Source organism: Pristis pectinata, chromosome 19 (genome assembly GCF_009764475.1).
Source record: "Pristis pectinata isolate sPriPec2 chromosome 19, sPriPec2.1.pri, whole genome shotgun sequence".
Lineage (NCBI taxonomy): Eukaryota > Metazoa > Chordata > Chondrichthyes > Rhinopristiformes > Pristidae > Pristis > Pristis pectinata.
The window spans coordinates 30,222,060-30,238,869 of NC_067423.1; the positions used below are offsets into that span (position 1 = coordinate 30,222,060).

The window sequence follows — 16,810 nt, forward strand, 5'->3', positions numbered from 1 at the left end:
GAAATATAGAACAGTACAGCACAGGTACAGGCCCTTTTTTGGTCCATGATTTGTGCCAAACTAATTAAACCAGTAATTCAACACCTAACCAAACTAGTCCCTTCTGCCTACACAAGGTCCATATCCCTCCATTATCTAAGAGCCTCTTAAATGACTCTATGGTATTTGTCTCCACTACCATCCCTGGCAGTGCATTCCAGGTACCCATCACTCTCTGTGTAAAAAAACTTGCCCCGCACATTCCCTTTGAACTTACTCCTCTCACCTTAAATGCATGCCCTATGGTATTAGATATTTCGACCCTAGGAAAAGGATACCGGCTGTCTACTCTATCTACTGTATGCCTCTCATAATCTTATAAACTTCGATCAGGTCTCCGCTCAGCCTCCGCTGCTCCAGAGAAAACAACCCAAGTTTGTCCAACCTCTCCTCATAACACATGCCCTCTAGTCCGGGCAGCATCCTGGTAACCCTCTTCTGCACCTTCTCCAAAGCCACCACATCCTTCTTATAAAGGGACTGCCAGAATTGAATGCAATACCTGAGATGTGGCCAACCCAGAGCTTAAAGCTGCAACGTAACTTCCTGACTCTTGAACTCTATGCCTCGACTAATAAAGGCAAGCATGCCATGCATCTTCTTTACTGCCCTATCAACTTGTGTTGTCATTTTCAGGGAGCTATGGACTTGGACCCCAAGATCCCTCTGCATATCATTTAAGTGTGGTAAATGACCTCCCTTTTTATGTTTTCCATGAATGCAGTTGTTTATGTTGAATTATTTTTACTTTATCTTGCAAACGTGAGAGGAAATAAGTTGCAGGGCCACTAGGAATTAAGAGAGAAATGGGAATGATGCGAACTTGCTGACTGCTGACTTGCTGGTTGCTTGATGCGAACTTTATTTCTTTTAAAGTTTTAATAGTTTAATATTTTTAATTAATTTTAATTGTTTTGAAGGATTCTGAATGTTACCATTAAAAACAATCTAAACCCTTGAAAGATGTGACAGTTGTTTAAAACTGGGGGCATGGCTTAGAAAGCCATCAAACTTTCTTCAGCATTTCATGGCTTGTTTAGGCTTGTCCATTTGATTGCATTACATTGTCCAGGAGCCTCACCACTTTGGATCGTGACATCAAGAGATGTGGAATGTTAAGTCTATACTTAGTGTGCGGGTGAGCAGAGATTGTAGCAACATTCTGCAGGCAGCAATCCTGACCCATTAATTCTTTGTTGTGCAAGGGTTGGTACAGCCAAAGTCTAATAATTAATCAATTGCAATAATGCTTACTTAGGAACATGTGGGATGTCCCATCAATTACCCCATCATCTTGGAAGACAGAATCTTAGCTTGGTACTATGTACAGAGTAAAGCTACCTAACTATTTAATTATATACAAAATAATCTGCAAAAACAAATGAGCAAACACACATGCATTTTATAGGAACTATATTGATCATTCAAAAAGGAAGTTATCTACAATTCCAACAGCTCCTCTCTTTCACATGGAGTTTCTATTACCTCCTTACATCAAGGACGATTACAGATGAGCAGTAAATGCTGCCCTTGTCAGTCATGCCAAATTATGGGCATAAATCGAAGGAGGAGAATAAAAAACACGCCTTGACTAACATGGCTTTGCCAGAACTGAAACAGGCAGCAAACCATAATTTCAAAAGTGCACCTGCACTATTCACTGAAAGCAAGTTGCACTCTAACTCCTCTGCTTAATCTAATGAACACTTCATATTTTGAAGCTGGGAGTCAATAGTGCATAACCTTAAAAAGCTTGGATTGCCTTAGTTACTCTCTCACGTACAGCAGCCTTAGTCAGGCTTGCAAATATTTCAATTGTTCCTGTGCAGGAGCCTACACAATCCAAAATGTAAATATGTGCTATTATAATCCATGTAATAATAATATGGTCATCTTAGAGAGCACACAAAAACACATTTTGACAAATAGCAATCATCAAGCTGTGTTAAATCATAACAAATAAACAATATGAGGAAAACACTGAAAATAAATTGCACTTACTTTGCACAATATAAATTTACACCTTGAAAGTAAGCCTGACTTGTCTCTTGTTCACAATATTACCTTTACTTGAGATTATTTCTGGCTACAAAAACGGAACCTGCATTCTTTATGGTTTGAGCCAAGCCTTATGTCTCACAGAGCATCAAATTGCATCATCCTCTGTTTGAATGTGTTTTCTTGTTCTAAACCTATGTCAATTTATAATATTTAAAAAAAACAACTTTTAACGACAACTCAGGCCAACAATCTGCTCCACAAAATATGAAATATACCAGGCACACAATCAGTCAGCTCACTAGTCTGCCTAATACCCATACTGTACCTCTACTGTTTGCTTCCTTTACTGCTACTGCATATTTTATGCCTTCAGCATGCTATTCACAGGGTCACCAAGTCCTTCAGTGGACCCTGTAGTTTTAATTTTCAATTGATATTTCCTCTCTCCATCTTTACAACCTCCCCCCCCATCCCCACATGACTGGTGTGTCGTTCCTTCAACTCATGCCTTCCTCTGCCATCTTTCCCCAATCCCATTCCATTGCTCTTTTTCACCATTTTGCCAGCACATCCTAGTTTAAAAGTTAAACAGAATATAGTGGAAAGAAAAAGCTCTCCATCTCCAAATCATTTTTATATTATGTAAAAATAATCAAACCAGTCCAGATTACTAAACTCCAATGGCAATCACCTTCCAGCCTGCCAGTCGGATTATCCTATTTCCGATCCGGCCCAATTCAGGGAGATCAAAGTTAATTTTCCATTTAAAGAATGCACTTCCTTCTCTCCTTTCAGACACCTAACTCGGTTCTTAAAGATCAAACAACCTAATTTATGAAGATAGATGATCTTTAGAAAGTGAAGTGGAAATGTTCATTCATGATGAGTGGTGTTCCAGTACCTGCAGTATTAATGATACCATGTGAGTGAATCTTTGATCCAAAAGGATCTGAAGTTCACTGATGAAATAAATCAACACACAAAGGCAAAAATATCAGTTGCCAATGTTATGTCTACGGTTATCTCAATCTAATGGGAAATGTGAAAAAACTCTACAAGATTGGGAAAATGATGAATCACACTGGACAATACTGACAACACATTTTATATATGCCTCGGCTCTGTGTAGACAAAAGCAGCATGAAATTTGACTTTGAATGCCAGACTCCTTATGAATTTATGGTCAACTTGAAATGACACAGAAAAGCTGTGAAATAATATATAATCTAGTAATATATTAATCTAGCACTGACATTATTCTTAAAAGTAGAGATGAAAAGATTCTAATTCCATGAACAGCTTGAACAAGTCAAGGGCAAGAAGTGAACTGAAAGTCTTTGCAATAACAAAAATGTTGAGTGGATAATACCATTACAGCTCCCAAGGAACATCCTTTCAGGGTTTTGAAGCCATTAAAAGTTAATTTGTTTTTTTATAATGTAAACTTAATGTACTAAAATGAAAACAAATAATTGCAAGATGAGATTCAGGTCATTTACTCACAAAAGGCATTTGCTCATTATCACTAACGTACTAACACAAATTAGAAAGGAAGGTTATAAAAATGAAGGGGCTGTAGCAATAGTGATGAAGTAAACAATTAAAGCTGTGAGAAGGGATGATACAATATGCCAGAAAGATCAATAAATAAATACATAGGGTTGAAATAAGTAAGGAATATAAAAGGATTATGATATTGGTGGGAGTATGCCATTGAGCCCCCCAAAAGGTCACAGAAGACCAACATGAGGGCAGGTTTCTGAGGTGCAAAAATAATAAGGCTCTGAAAGTAAGGAATTTCACTGCTATTACATCGAATGAGACAGCAGCAAAATATTGAAGGTACAGTAGATGCAAATTTCTTAAAATGTGATTGGAAACTTTTTAAATCAGTACTCAATCAAGTCCACCAAGAGAGGAGGCAGCATTAGACAGTTTTAAGGAAATGGAATGAGTGGAAGTGGGAGAACACTTTGGGGGCACTATCATAATTCAGTTATGTTGACCTTAGCAGATGGAAAGGTGATAGACGAGGAGTAAAAATTTTAAATTAGGGCAAGGCAAATTTTACTGAGCTAAGTTGTGATTGTACTCTAAACAGCTGCTTGATGTAGATAATGAAGATTCAGGCCCAATACAAGAAAAAAGTAACTCACAAAACTAGAAGTACATCCTTCTTCACTGAATGCTGAGGAGCATACAAGGTGCGATAAGACAAAGAGGGGAAACTGATAACTGGAGAAAGACTGTGAATGCTGGGGGGGGAGGGGGGGTGCAATTTTACAGCAATGCTGGAAAACTGAAGAGGCCGCATGAAGAATACTAGTGGCCGATAAAAACAAACTCCAAGATATTTTAGATATGGGGAAGAAAATATCAAAGGAAAGAGTGGCCTTTGGGGCAAAACTGTAACTTCAGTGTGGAGGTGGAAGACATGCACATTTCTTAATGATTACTTTCTCTTCATAGAGTCATACAGAAAAGAAACAGGCCCTTCAGCCCAACTGGTCCATGCCAATCAAGATGCCTATGCAAGCTAGTCCCATTTGCCCAAGTTTGGCCCATTTCCCTCTCAACCTTTCCTATTCATGTACATGTCCAAGTGTCTTTTAAATGTAGTTAATGTACCTGCCTCAACCACTTCCTCTGACAGCTCGTTCCATACATACACCACCCTCTGGGCGAAAAAGTTGCCCCTCAGGTTCCTATTAAATCTCTTCCCTCTCACCTTAAACCTATGCCCTCTAGTTCTTGATTCCTCAACCCTGGGGAAAAGATTGTGTGCACTCACCCCAACTATGCCACCATGACTTTATACGCCTCTATAAGATCACCCCTCATTCTCCTATGAATAAAGTCCTAACCTGCTCAACCTCTATAATTCACTCCCTCAGGTTCTGGCAACATCTTGGTAAATCTTTTTTGCACTCTTTCCAGCTTAATGGCATCTTTCCAATACCACCTCACCAACATCTTGTACAACTGCAATATAAAGTCCCAGTTTCTACACTCAGTGCCCTGACTGATGAAGGCCAGCATGCTAAAAGCCTTCTTCACCACCTTGTCTACCTATGATGCCACTTTCAGGAATCGTGTACTTGTACTCCGAGGTCCCTCTGGACCTGTGAAAGTCCTACCCTGATCTGTCTTCCCAAAATGCAACACCTCACACTTAATTAAACTCCATTTGCCATTCCTCGGTGTGCTTGCACAGCTAATCAAGATCCAACATTTTAGTGTCATCTGCAAACTTACTAACCACATCTTGTACATTCTCATCCAAATTGTTGATATAGATGACATATAACAATGGGCCTAGCAACAACCCCTGAGGCACACCACTATTCACAGGCCCCCAGTCCGTAAAACAACCTTCCACCATCATTCTCTGTTTCCTACCATCAAGCCAATTGTGTATCCAATTAGCCAGGCACTCCTGGATCCCATGCAATCTAATCTTCCATACCAGCCTACCATGCGGAACCTTATCAAAGGCCTTAATGAAGTCAATATAGACCACGTCTACCATCCTGCCTTATTGATCTTGCTTCCCACAGTGTATCTGATCAGGCCCCGGAGATTTTTCTATCTTCATATGTTTTAAGACATCCAGCACCTCCTCTGCTGTAATGCAGATCACCCTCAAGACATACTCATTAACTAACTGAAGTTCCCAAGTCTTCATGTCTTTCTCCATGGTAAAAATCGGAGAAATATTCATTGATGACCTCGACTATCTCCTGCAGCTCCACACACTTTGGTCTAAGAGAGGCCCTATTCTCTCCCTAGTTACTCTTTTTCCCCTAATATACACAAAATATCCTTGGATTCTAATCTTCTCTGTCAAAGTTATCTCATGCTCCCTTTTTGCCCTTCTGATTTCCTTCTTCAGTATACTCCTGCATCCCCTATGCTCCTCCAGGGATTCGCTTGATCCAAACTGCCTGACCCATGCCTCCTTTTTCCTGACCAGAACTTCAATATCCTTCAGCATCCAGGTTGCTGTAGCCCTGCCAGCCTTGTCCTTCACTCTAACAGGAACATTCACACTTTGAACTGTCATCATCTCACTTTTAAAAGCCTCACTCGCATCTCATTTTTAAAAGGAGTCAGGTGATATGTGTGAAATATTAGCTGTTATAAACATAGATGCATTACAAGAGGTACAGCATTTTTAAAAGTGAATAAATTGGCTGACCCAGATTAAATATGTCCAAGACTCTTTAGAAAAGTAAGGGAGAAAACTGAACAGAGTGTGACCAGATCTTCCAATAGCCTTTAGCTGGCACAGGAATGAAAGACAAACAATGTGAAGAAAGAGGTAGGCAGAGTAAACATGGATCATTCAGCTGAGGTACCGGTAAAACTGTTCAGGTTAATCAAGGACAGTTATACATGGATTTGTTAAGGGATGGTTATGTCTGATAATCAGCTGAATTTTTTTGAAGAAAAATGGATCACTGAGGAAGGTGTACTTAGTATTCTACACGGATTTTGCCATGATAATTAAAAAAAAAATTATCCAAAATGGCAAATTAATCGGGAAAGTAAAGGCCATGGGATCCACAGGAAAGTGTTAAGTACGATTCAAAAAAAGGCCGAGTGTGAGAAAGCAAAGGGAATTGCACTTGTCCGATTTCATTCTCCCCACTTTCCCATAAACTCCCCCAAGATTCCACACTCACCTACACACAAGGGGAAACTTACAGTGGCCAATTCACCTACCGACATGCAGTCTTTGTGATGTGGGAAGAAAACAGAGCACCTGGAGGAAACCCACACAGTCACAGGGAGAATGTGCTGACTCCACACAGACAGCACCAGAGGTCAGGGTTGAAGCAGGGCTGCTGAAGCTGTGAGGCGGCAGCTCCACTCGCTGCTGACCCCAAATATCCTGCCCATTTACTCTATCTAGACCTCTCATAAGTTTATAAACCTCAGTTAAGCTTCCCTTCAATCTCTTCGATTCCACAGGCTATATAATCTAGACCTCTCATAAGTTTATAAACCTCAGTTAAGCTTCCCTTCAATCTCTTCGATTCCACAGGCTCATAGCCAAAATTTGTCAGTCCTGGCAATATCTGCTTTAAGTCAACTTTGCACCCTTTGCTCTGTAATCACATCTTTCCTGTCCTGTGCTACTCAGCCTCTGCTCCAACAAGTTTTGTAAACAGTTCTAGCAGAACCTCCCTGCTCTCATATTCTTTGCCTTGGCTCATAAAGGAAAACATTCCAGATGCTATTTTAATCACTTTATCAATGTGTCCTGCTACCTTTAAGGTTCTGTGGAAATACATTCGAAGGTCCCTCTGTTCCTCCATATCTCTCAGAATAATTGTGGACTCCCTTACCTCAATGCACCACTCCAAATGCATGTCTCTGAATTAAGTTTCATTTCATCCACTTCTCCACCCAAATGACCACACCATCTTTGTCTTGATCAAACACCATCTTTGTCTGAGTCCAGATGAAGGGTCTCAACACGAAATGACTATTTCCCTCCATAGATGCTGCCTAACCTCCAGCATTTTATGTCTATCGCTCCAGATTCCAGCATCTGCAGAATCTCTTGTGTCTCCATCTTTGCCTTTGCAGAGTTTGAAGCTTTTCTTCTCACTGTAAGCCATAGCGTGCACGACTGCGGCAATTCATGGTTTAAAACACCAGTTGGGTGACAGCTAAAGTGCTATATACAGATCTGGTCACCACACCACATGAAAGATGTGATGGCCTGAGAGGGTGCAAAGAAGAGATACGAGAATATAACAAGGCGTGGAAGATCTTAACTCTAAGGAGAGATAGGCTGGGTTCAGGTTAGCAGAAGGATCAGAGAAGAGCTGGGGAAAGAAGTCATGCCTGAAAGGGTAGTGCAGGCAAAAACCCTTAACACATTAAATAAGCCCTTGAAGAGCTGAAACCTACAAGACTTTAGACTGAAAGCTGGGATGAACCTACATTGATCCTTTTGTGGCTGACAAGGGCATGATGGATGATTGGCCTTTTCTCAGTGCTGTAGATTTCCATGATTATATACATAGCTATTTCCAATTGCCAGATCATCCAAAGAGAAAACAGAAATGGATGCAACACCTCTTGATCCTGCTTCCAATTACTGTCTTGCTAGAAAGTGCAAGGACACGGGTTCAGTTGCAAAGGACGTTTAGGCTCCAGTAAGTACCCTTCATAGATGAATAACCTGGTGAAATATGATTACTTTGGCAAATTTTAAGAATATGGTTCGTGACACAGACCTATGTCCATTAATAAAGGCATTGCCATTTTTCCCCCAAAATAATTGCAACAAAATGTGAATATGCATCTGAAGAGGCAATGTTACTCAAAAACTACAAATAGAATATTTAAAAAATACAGGCAATCTGCAACTCCCTTATCAAAATTTGCATGCAAATGTTTTCTATTCAGATTTTTCCAGGAGTGTTGCTATCGCAACGGTGATTACGCAGTATTTGTCCAGACCACACTACTAGCATGATAACACTGTTAGGATAATTCTCAGGCATGACTCCAACAAAGTCTTAATTAAAATTGTAACAGGACATAAGCACTGTGCACAAATAGCATGGACTCTGCAGGGTTGCTTGAGACCTTTACAAAGGATGACTGCCTCAATGTGAAGCATTTATTCAAAAGCTAATTAGGTGATTAATGGACAAGAATAGTCTATTAACAATATCCCATCCACAAAGAATTAATTATCCCAAAGGACCATGTTTTACAATTGTCTATTGTAGATTTAAGATTTCTCATACCAGAAATAAAATTTAACTCTTCCCACTGAAAAATATGAAGAGACAATAAATTACAATCTCTTTCAGAAAACAGTTTATATTTCCTTCATGCGTTTAACACATAAAAAATAGCACAAGATGCTTCACAGAAGCCTGAAGGAGAAATAAGATGCGGTCAAAGTAGAAGATTTCAAAGAGAAAGAATTTAGCAAAGAGAATGGTCAACAAGTCAATTCCTGACCATGAAGCTTTGATGATAAAAAGGAAGGCTACCGATGGTGAACCAGATGAGGGCTGATGCACAAGAGACCAAAACAAAGGAGCAGTGAAGATGGAGTCAGAGGGTGGAGATAGATTATAGGGCTAGAGGAAGACACAGAAACTTGGATGTGTTTTTATGGATTGAGACAAGGATGGGGGCAACCATAGTTTCAAAAGTGAAAGTTGTCATACAATGATACACCACAGCCCTTCAGCTCACCTTGCCCTTGCTGACCATCAAGTACCCATCGACATTAATTCCATTTAGCAGCACTCAGTCCATAGTCCTCCATGCTGTGGCAACTCAAATGCTCATTAAGATACTTTTTGTCAGAGTACCTGCCTCCACTCACCAAGGCAGCATGTTCCAGATTCCAACCATCCTCTGGGTAAAAAAGTTATTTTTCAGATCTCCTCTAAACCTTTTACACCTTGCCCTTAACCTGTACCCTCTAGTTATAGACACCTCTGCTAGGGGAAATATTTGTCCGACAATGCCCCTCATGATCCTCTATCAAGTCCCCTCCCCTTAAGCCTTCTCTGCTCCAAGGAGAGTAAACCCGGTCGATAAGTATCTCCTCATAACCAAAAACATTTCATCCTAGGCAACCTAGTGATTCTCCTCTGCACCTTCTGAAGCGCAATTACGTCATTCCTAACATCAGGGATTTTTTACTTAATGAATGACGGTTGTTTGGGACATTGTAAAACCATGGTCCAGATATTGCAACAGTAATAACGCAGTACTACTAGTACTAATTGACACAATGCCTTGAAACCAACAGTAACTTTGGAAGTTTTGTTCACAACCCTTTTAGGTGGAAATCCCAAAGTTGTAGTCTGTGATTCAACTTCACAGGCTGCACAGTTTACAGCACTTCCCTTGCAATAAATGAACATCGCTTGAACAGATGTGAATTTCAGGTATTACTGAAGTAATCTGCCAAAAAGATACCCTGAAAATCTTACACTTGGTTACATTAGGTCAAACTATGTTTTCAATTGTGTAAATTGTGTTAATTTCAATCGAACTAATGTGACTGCAAACAATCTAGCCCTAAAAATAAGTTTCTGATAACACAAATAATTTAAAATGGGGGACTTTGAAATAAATGTATTACAACAAAATAGATAATATTTCAGCTATCAATGGTAGGAGGCGAGGGTTCCTAAGATAGATTGGGGCAAGTTACCTATAGGGTTGAGGGTGGATCAGCAATGGCAAACATTAAAGGGGTGTGTGGATGAATCACAACAATTGTTCATTCCTATCTGGCACAAAAACAAAACAAGAAGGGTGGCTCAACTATAGCTAACAAGGGAAACGTGGGATAGTATTTGATCGAAGGAGGAGACACATCAGTAAGCCAGAAAAAGCAACAATCTTGAGGGTAGTTAACAATTTAGAACTCGGCAAAGTAGGACCAAGAGGGGGAGGGGGAAATTAAGAGGGAGGAATGAGGAATGAGCGGCAGCTTACAGGGAACATAAAAACTGTTAAAACGGCCAGAGGTAAGTGAAGAGAACAAGATTAGTGAAGACAAATGGAGGCTTGTTAGTCAAAAATGGTGGAATTTATAATGGGGAACAGTTTTGTCTTCAGAAAGAAGAACCTCCCAGAAATGTTCCAGAATCCAGAACTGGTTGGCAGATAGGAAACAAAAGAGTATGAATAAGTGGGACCTTTTCCCAGTAACAGGCAGTGACTAATGAGGTTCCACAGGGTACAGCTATTCACAATATATATTAATGATTTAGGCAAGGCAATTAACATAATATGAATTTCAGATTTTATGTAACTGCTTTCTGAAGTTTAGGGAACCTCACAACTTTCTGCATACTAGAGTCATCCTCTAGAAGGAACCAAGCATTTGACACTCATCTTAATTTAGTGCAAGTTGAGCTCTGACAGTCATTTAAAGACTAAATTGATTTTGAATCCCTTTTCTCCTTGTATTTCTTTCGAGTATTTTGAATTGTTATTGCTAAGTTCTGATTGTATGACTGTGAGTAGGTATTCATCAGTAGTTTCTGTAGATTTGCTTCATATGAATTGGAAGTTTTCCATCAGAACTAAATTAAAATTTATCAAAGATGTGATTAAGGTTTAAAATCGACTGTTGATGCTGGTGCAGCCAAAGGCATGGACTGCATTGACAAATTTGCTTGGGAATTAATTCACTGAGTAATTTCATAAGTAACCACTGCTCTTCAGAAGAACCATTAACAAGCTGCCAGAGCTTATTGGCAGGATTTGTGGTTCTGGAAGATCATTACATTATTAAGATTTATATAGAAAAGGTTCAATAGATTTATGAGCAACAATACATCACAGTTAAGTAATTCAAAAAGTACAGTTCTCAGATTTGTATCTATGAAACCAAATATTAAAATTGCCTAAGAACTTACCATCTGCTAATCAGGAAATCTTCACATCTAGGCTGTTAATAGTCTTCTGATTCAAAATAAATAACATTTAGTTGTCTTCTGCTTAACTTACAGCTAAGTGAACAAACAAAAACCTCCGAAGTACTACAAAATCATTAACACAAAGAGTTTCAGAAGCTGCCTCTTTATGTGCCCCTACCTTTATGTAACCTCCAGTGGAGACCAAAATTTTGCTGTTGGGAGAGAAGTGAAGATCTGTGACCCAGCCTCCATGTTTGGAATCCTTGATCTCTGCATCATTTGGACAAATATGAAGTAGAGAACCATCTCTCACCCTCCAGATCTATTCAAAGAAAAATAAATTCCTTGAATATTAATGAATTGTAATGAGTAATTGAGATAATCTACTTTGCCACTCATTCCACTTCAACACCTTTCAATGTAGAAACCTACATTTTCATTGAATATGTTCTGAATGATTTGATATACTGTGAGAGAATGTCAAACTTTCAGTTCTGGAGGGGACGAGAGGATGGGGTGGGGCAGATAATTTGGGGACCAGGGTGATGGGTGGGGGATTGATGGGGCAGATAACAGTGGCCACAGTGCATTCCTGCATGAGATGCATGGAATTGTTGGCAACAGTTTTGGTCCACAGATCTCTAAAATGACCTAAAATTGGTTTAAATTAATGCATATTCATCTACCAGCTGGGTGGCAATCCTGGGTATCTGCTGCAGATGGTACCCTTATGAAATAATGCAGACCTTGTATAAACGCCAGGAAATTACAACCAATATGAAGTTATTCTCATCTTTGTGAAAATATTCAGTTCTTGATGCTCTCTTTTCCTGTCTCTTCCTGTGACAGCACCAAGAAGGCTATCAATGTTGTAAATAATGTGGTACATGACTGACAAATGTAAACTAATGCTTCTTGCCCTTCTTGATCAGCCTACAACCTTGAATCAAATGATCTACTCCAATTCCTTTCATAAATACAATACATATTTCTTTATCCAGTCATTGTCAAAGAATTATTTGCAATAGCTTCTCTTCCCACTCTCACATCAATTAAACCCTTCCAGTATCTTTCTCATCTGCATGCTACTCCTCAGCAGCAGGTGTAAACCACCAATGATCGTTGATAACATCCAGCTCAACGTTAGCAGCTCCTCTTTCAACCTTTCCACTGCCCCTAAATAGCCACACTGCCAAATATCATGAAGGATAATGAAACTGTATCTGAATTACCAAAGAGGTGGTACTGGCAGTCTTAAAGCACAGTAAGGCGGATAAATCCCCAAGGCCTGACCAAGTGCATCCTCGGACCTTAGAGGAAGATATTACAGAGGCTCTTGCAGAGATATTTGCATCACCTTTAGCCACAGGTGAAGTTCTGGAAGACTGGATGGTGGCTAATGTTGTACCGCTATTTAAGAGGGGCAGCAAAGTCAAGCCAGGCAACTGCGGGCTAGTGAGCCGACATCAATAGTGAGTAAGTTACTGGAGGGGATTCTGAGGGACAGGATTAACCAGCATTTTGATAGACAAGGACTGATTAGGCGTAGTCAGCACGGCTTTGTGTGTTGGAAATTGTCTCTCACAAACCTGTCAAGAGTTTTTTTTGAAGAAGTAACCAATAGGATTGATGAGAGCAGGGTCGTGGACATTGTCTATATGGACTTAGACAAGGTCCCACAGGAAGGCTTGTCTGGAAGGTTCAATCGCATGGGATTCTGGGAGACCTAAGTGGATACTTAATTGGTTTGATGGTAGGATGCAGAGGGTGATGGTGGAAGTTGTTTTTTGGACTGAGGCCCATGATTAATGGTGTGCCACAGAGATTGGTGCTGGCCATTGTTGTTCATCATTTATATAAACAATTTGGATGAGAATGTACAAGGCATGGTTAGTAAGTTTTCAGATGATACTAAAATAGGTTGAATCGTAGACAGTGAAGAAGGTTATGAAAAAATTAAAGGGGGTTCTTAATCAGCTTGGTAAGTAGACCAAGGAATGGTAAATAACATTCAATTCAGATCAGTGTGAGGTGTGTTGCATTTTGGGATGACAAACCAGGATAGGACTTTCACCGTGAACGGTAAGGCTCTGGGGTGTGCTATAGAACAGAGGGACCGAAAAGTACTTGTACGTAGTTTCCTGAAAATGGCATCACAGGTAAACAGGGTGCTGAAGGAGATATTTGACACACTAGCCTTCATCAGTCTGGGCACTGAGTATTGAAGTTGGGATGTTATGTCGCAGTTGTACAAGGTGTGGGTGAGGCCGCACTTGGAGTATTGTGTTCGGTTTTGGTCACCCTGTTATAGGAAAGACGTCATTAAACTGGAAAGAGTGCAAAGAAGATTTATGAGAATGTTGCTAGGACTTGAGGGCCTGAATTAGAAGGAGAGGTTGGGCAGGCTAGGACTTTATTCCTTGGAGTGTAGGAGAGTGAGGGGTGATCTTATGGAGGTGTTTAAAATTATGAGGGGCATAGATAGGGTGAATGCACTCAGTCTTTTTCCCAGAGAAAGGGAATTAGAAAATAGAAGGTAGAGAGGGGAAAGATTTAAAAGGGACCTGAGGGGCAACTTCTTCCCACAGAGGATGGTGCGCATATCGAATGAGCTGCCAGAGAAAGTGGTTGAGGCAGGTACAATAACAACATTTAAAAAACATTTTGACATGTACGCGGATAGAATAGGTTTAGAAAGATATGGCCAAACACGGAAAATGGGACTAGCTCAGATGGGCACCTTGGTCGGCATGGACGAGTTGGGCCAAAGGGCCTGTTTCCATGCTGAATTACTCTATGACTTAATGAGAAACTTCATTTTATTAAGCAAAAGGAAAACCAAAACAAGTTTAATCCCTTCTGCAAAGTGTTTCCCCAAGCCAATGACCTACCCTGTCCCAGTCAAGTATGTGAGGCGAAATCGGACTGCTCCCAAACTGGGTGTAATATTAAAGCTGCACTAGCATTAAGATCAAAAAATAAACTGCTGAAGGAACTCAGCAGGTCAGGCAGAATCTTTGGAGGTGAAGGGATGGTCGACATTTCAGGTCAAGATCATGCATCAGGACAGCATGAAGGCTATCAAAGTTGTAACTAACGTGTTATGTGACTGATAAATGTAAACCATCTTAATACAGGGTCTCGAGCTGAAATCTCAACAATCCCTTTGCCTCCACTTACTGCCTGACCAGCTGGGTTCTTACAGTGGTTTGTTTTTTTTTGCTCCAGAGTCCAGCATCTGCAGTGTCTCATGTCTAGCATTGATTGTCTTTTCCCACCTCCATAACAACCTACGATTGCACCCTTGTCTTCTGCCTATCTGCCATTGAAACCTCAGCTTTGCCTGTCACTTGACAGTGCCCACACATTCATGGAACACTCTCAAAACACTGCTGCTGGTATCCCAACGCAAACCAAGTTCTGTTCTTCATTGACCCCTGTTCTTAGTGGCATACACAGGCTCCCAGTTAAACAATGTCTCAATATTTAAATTCTCTTGCGTGTTTTTACATCCCTCCACGGGTTCATCCCCTCCTGGTAACCTCCCCCGACCCTATAAATCTCCAAGTCATTTGAGTTCCTCCGATCCTAACCTCTTGAGCAACCCTAATCTTAATCTCTCCATCAGCCAGCCATCCCTTCAATTGTCCAGGGACTAAGCAATGGAATTCCCACCCTAAACTCCTCAGCTATCTTCATCATTTATGGTGCTCCATGAAAGCTGCTTCTTAGGTCAAATGTTGTGTCACATGCCCCAATATCTCCTCATGTGACTCCATATTAACATTTGGTTTCATTACGCTCTTGTGAAGTGCGTAGAAAGTTTTTTTTAGGTTAAAAATACAAAATAAATACAAGCAGTTGTAGTCCCAGTTGAAATTAAGTTTCCTCTTTTATTCTATGCGACTGAAATATAGCCCTTGCATATATTAGTTGGAGACCCAGATATGTTGATCTTCAGACACATTTGTGCAGCATTTACGAAGTATGGTTCAAGGCGATTTTTATGTATATTTGTGAAACAATCTTATTTTCTTATATAAAGATTTAATTTATCAAAGTAAACTTAGCAAAATAAATAAAAAGGTACTATTGTAGTTTAAGTGATGGTTACCCTGATTTCACCATTGTCATCTCCAGTAGCCAAGTATTCATTATCCCAAGTAAATCTGCAGCTCCGTACACAGGCATTGTGGCCAGCCAAAACAAGAGGAGGCACGGTGCTCTTCAGGCTCCAAATCTAAAAATAAAGGTTAAATGACTATTAGTTAGGTAATACTGTCGTTAAAAAAAAGAGAACAGACAAAACAGAAAATATACTTCCCTGAAGATTCATTCAAATGTCAAAATTGAAGGCTACCAGAAAAAAGGTTGACAAGGAGTTAGGATAGGCGACCAAAAGGCTGGGTTTAAATGGCAACTTAAGCAAAGACAGAGAGAGAGGGATAAGAAGGAAATCCTAGAGCTGAGGAAAACTAATTCTCCACAACATTCCAAGTGGCACCTTTGCGTTTGCTATAAAGCATGGATACAGATCACAATAACATCAAGGTGCCATTGTGCAGTGAATGAGTTATGTCATTGTTAACCATGAATTCCGCTATGTAGTGCAAGATTTATAATTGGTACTTCACACCTCAACATGTTAATAATATCAGGAGTGATTACACAAAAAGCTAAGGAGTGATAGTATGGTAAACCAAAAGGATAAAACCAGAACATTTATATTCAATGTGAGTGAGCCCAAAATAGGAGCCAAAGCCTATAAATTTTAGCCATGTCTTCGAGAATTGAAGTCAGAAAGATATGAAAAAAATCTGCCAACCTCAGACTTAAAATTAGGAATACACCTATGCAAAAGTTCAGTCTGAGACTGGCAGCTTTTTGTTAACCAAGGATGGAAAAGGATATGGGGTAAAGGCGAGTGTGCAGAAAAGCACACATCTTACTGAAGACAGAACAGACTCGAGTTAAAATTTCTGTTTCTATTCCCACGTCGACTAGTTTTGTCACAACAAAAATAAAAGATGAAAATAAAGACTTGACATATTCCCCATCAGTAACGGTTCTTGATGGCTTTAAATAGAATGTTACTCGTTTTGAATTAATGCAATGGACAGGTTGTATTAACATATGTAGCCTAAATATTTTTAAGACCAATTCTTCAAAGGCTAACATAATTTGAATTTCTGAATTCTATGTAATCTCTGGAAGAGTGCCATAATTCTGCATGTATTTAACTACAGCAAACCTCTCTGTGCAAATGCTGAGCCTTGTAACAGTTCCAACACATTTTCAAGCAGTGTCACACAATGTTATATTCTTTATTGATGGTGTTTTGAAAACAAGAT

General features: G+C 39.9%; 1 protein-coding gene across 4 annotated transcripts in view; it reads right to left on the reverse strand.

Moving 5' to 3' along the window:
• The window catches only part of apaf1 (apoptotic peptidase activating factor 1), a 179,356-nt gene that overhangs the window by 14,191 nt on the left and 148,355 nt on the right, over nucleotides 1–16,810 (reverse strand). For all 4 annotated transcript variants that reach the window (XM_052033698.1, XM_052033700.1, XM_052033699.1 and 1 more), the window contains 2 exons: nucleotides 15,574–15,699; nucleotides 11,638–11,781 (listed from right to left, as the gene is read on the reverse strand). In XM_052033698.1, coding sequence (XP_051889658.1) covers nucleotides 11,638–11,781; nucleotides 15,574–15,699 — 270 coding nt within the window. The remainder of the gene's footprint in view (nucleotides 1–11,637; nucleotides 11,782–15,573; nucleotides 15,700–16,810) is intronic.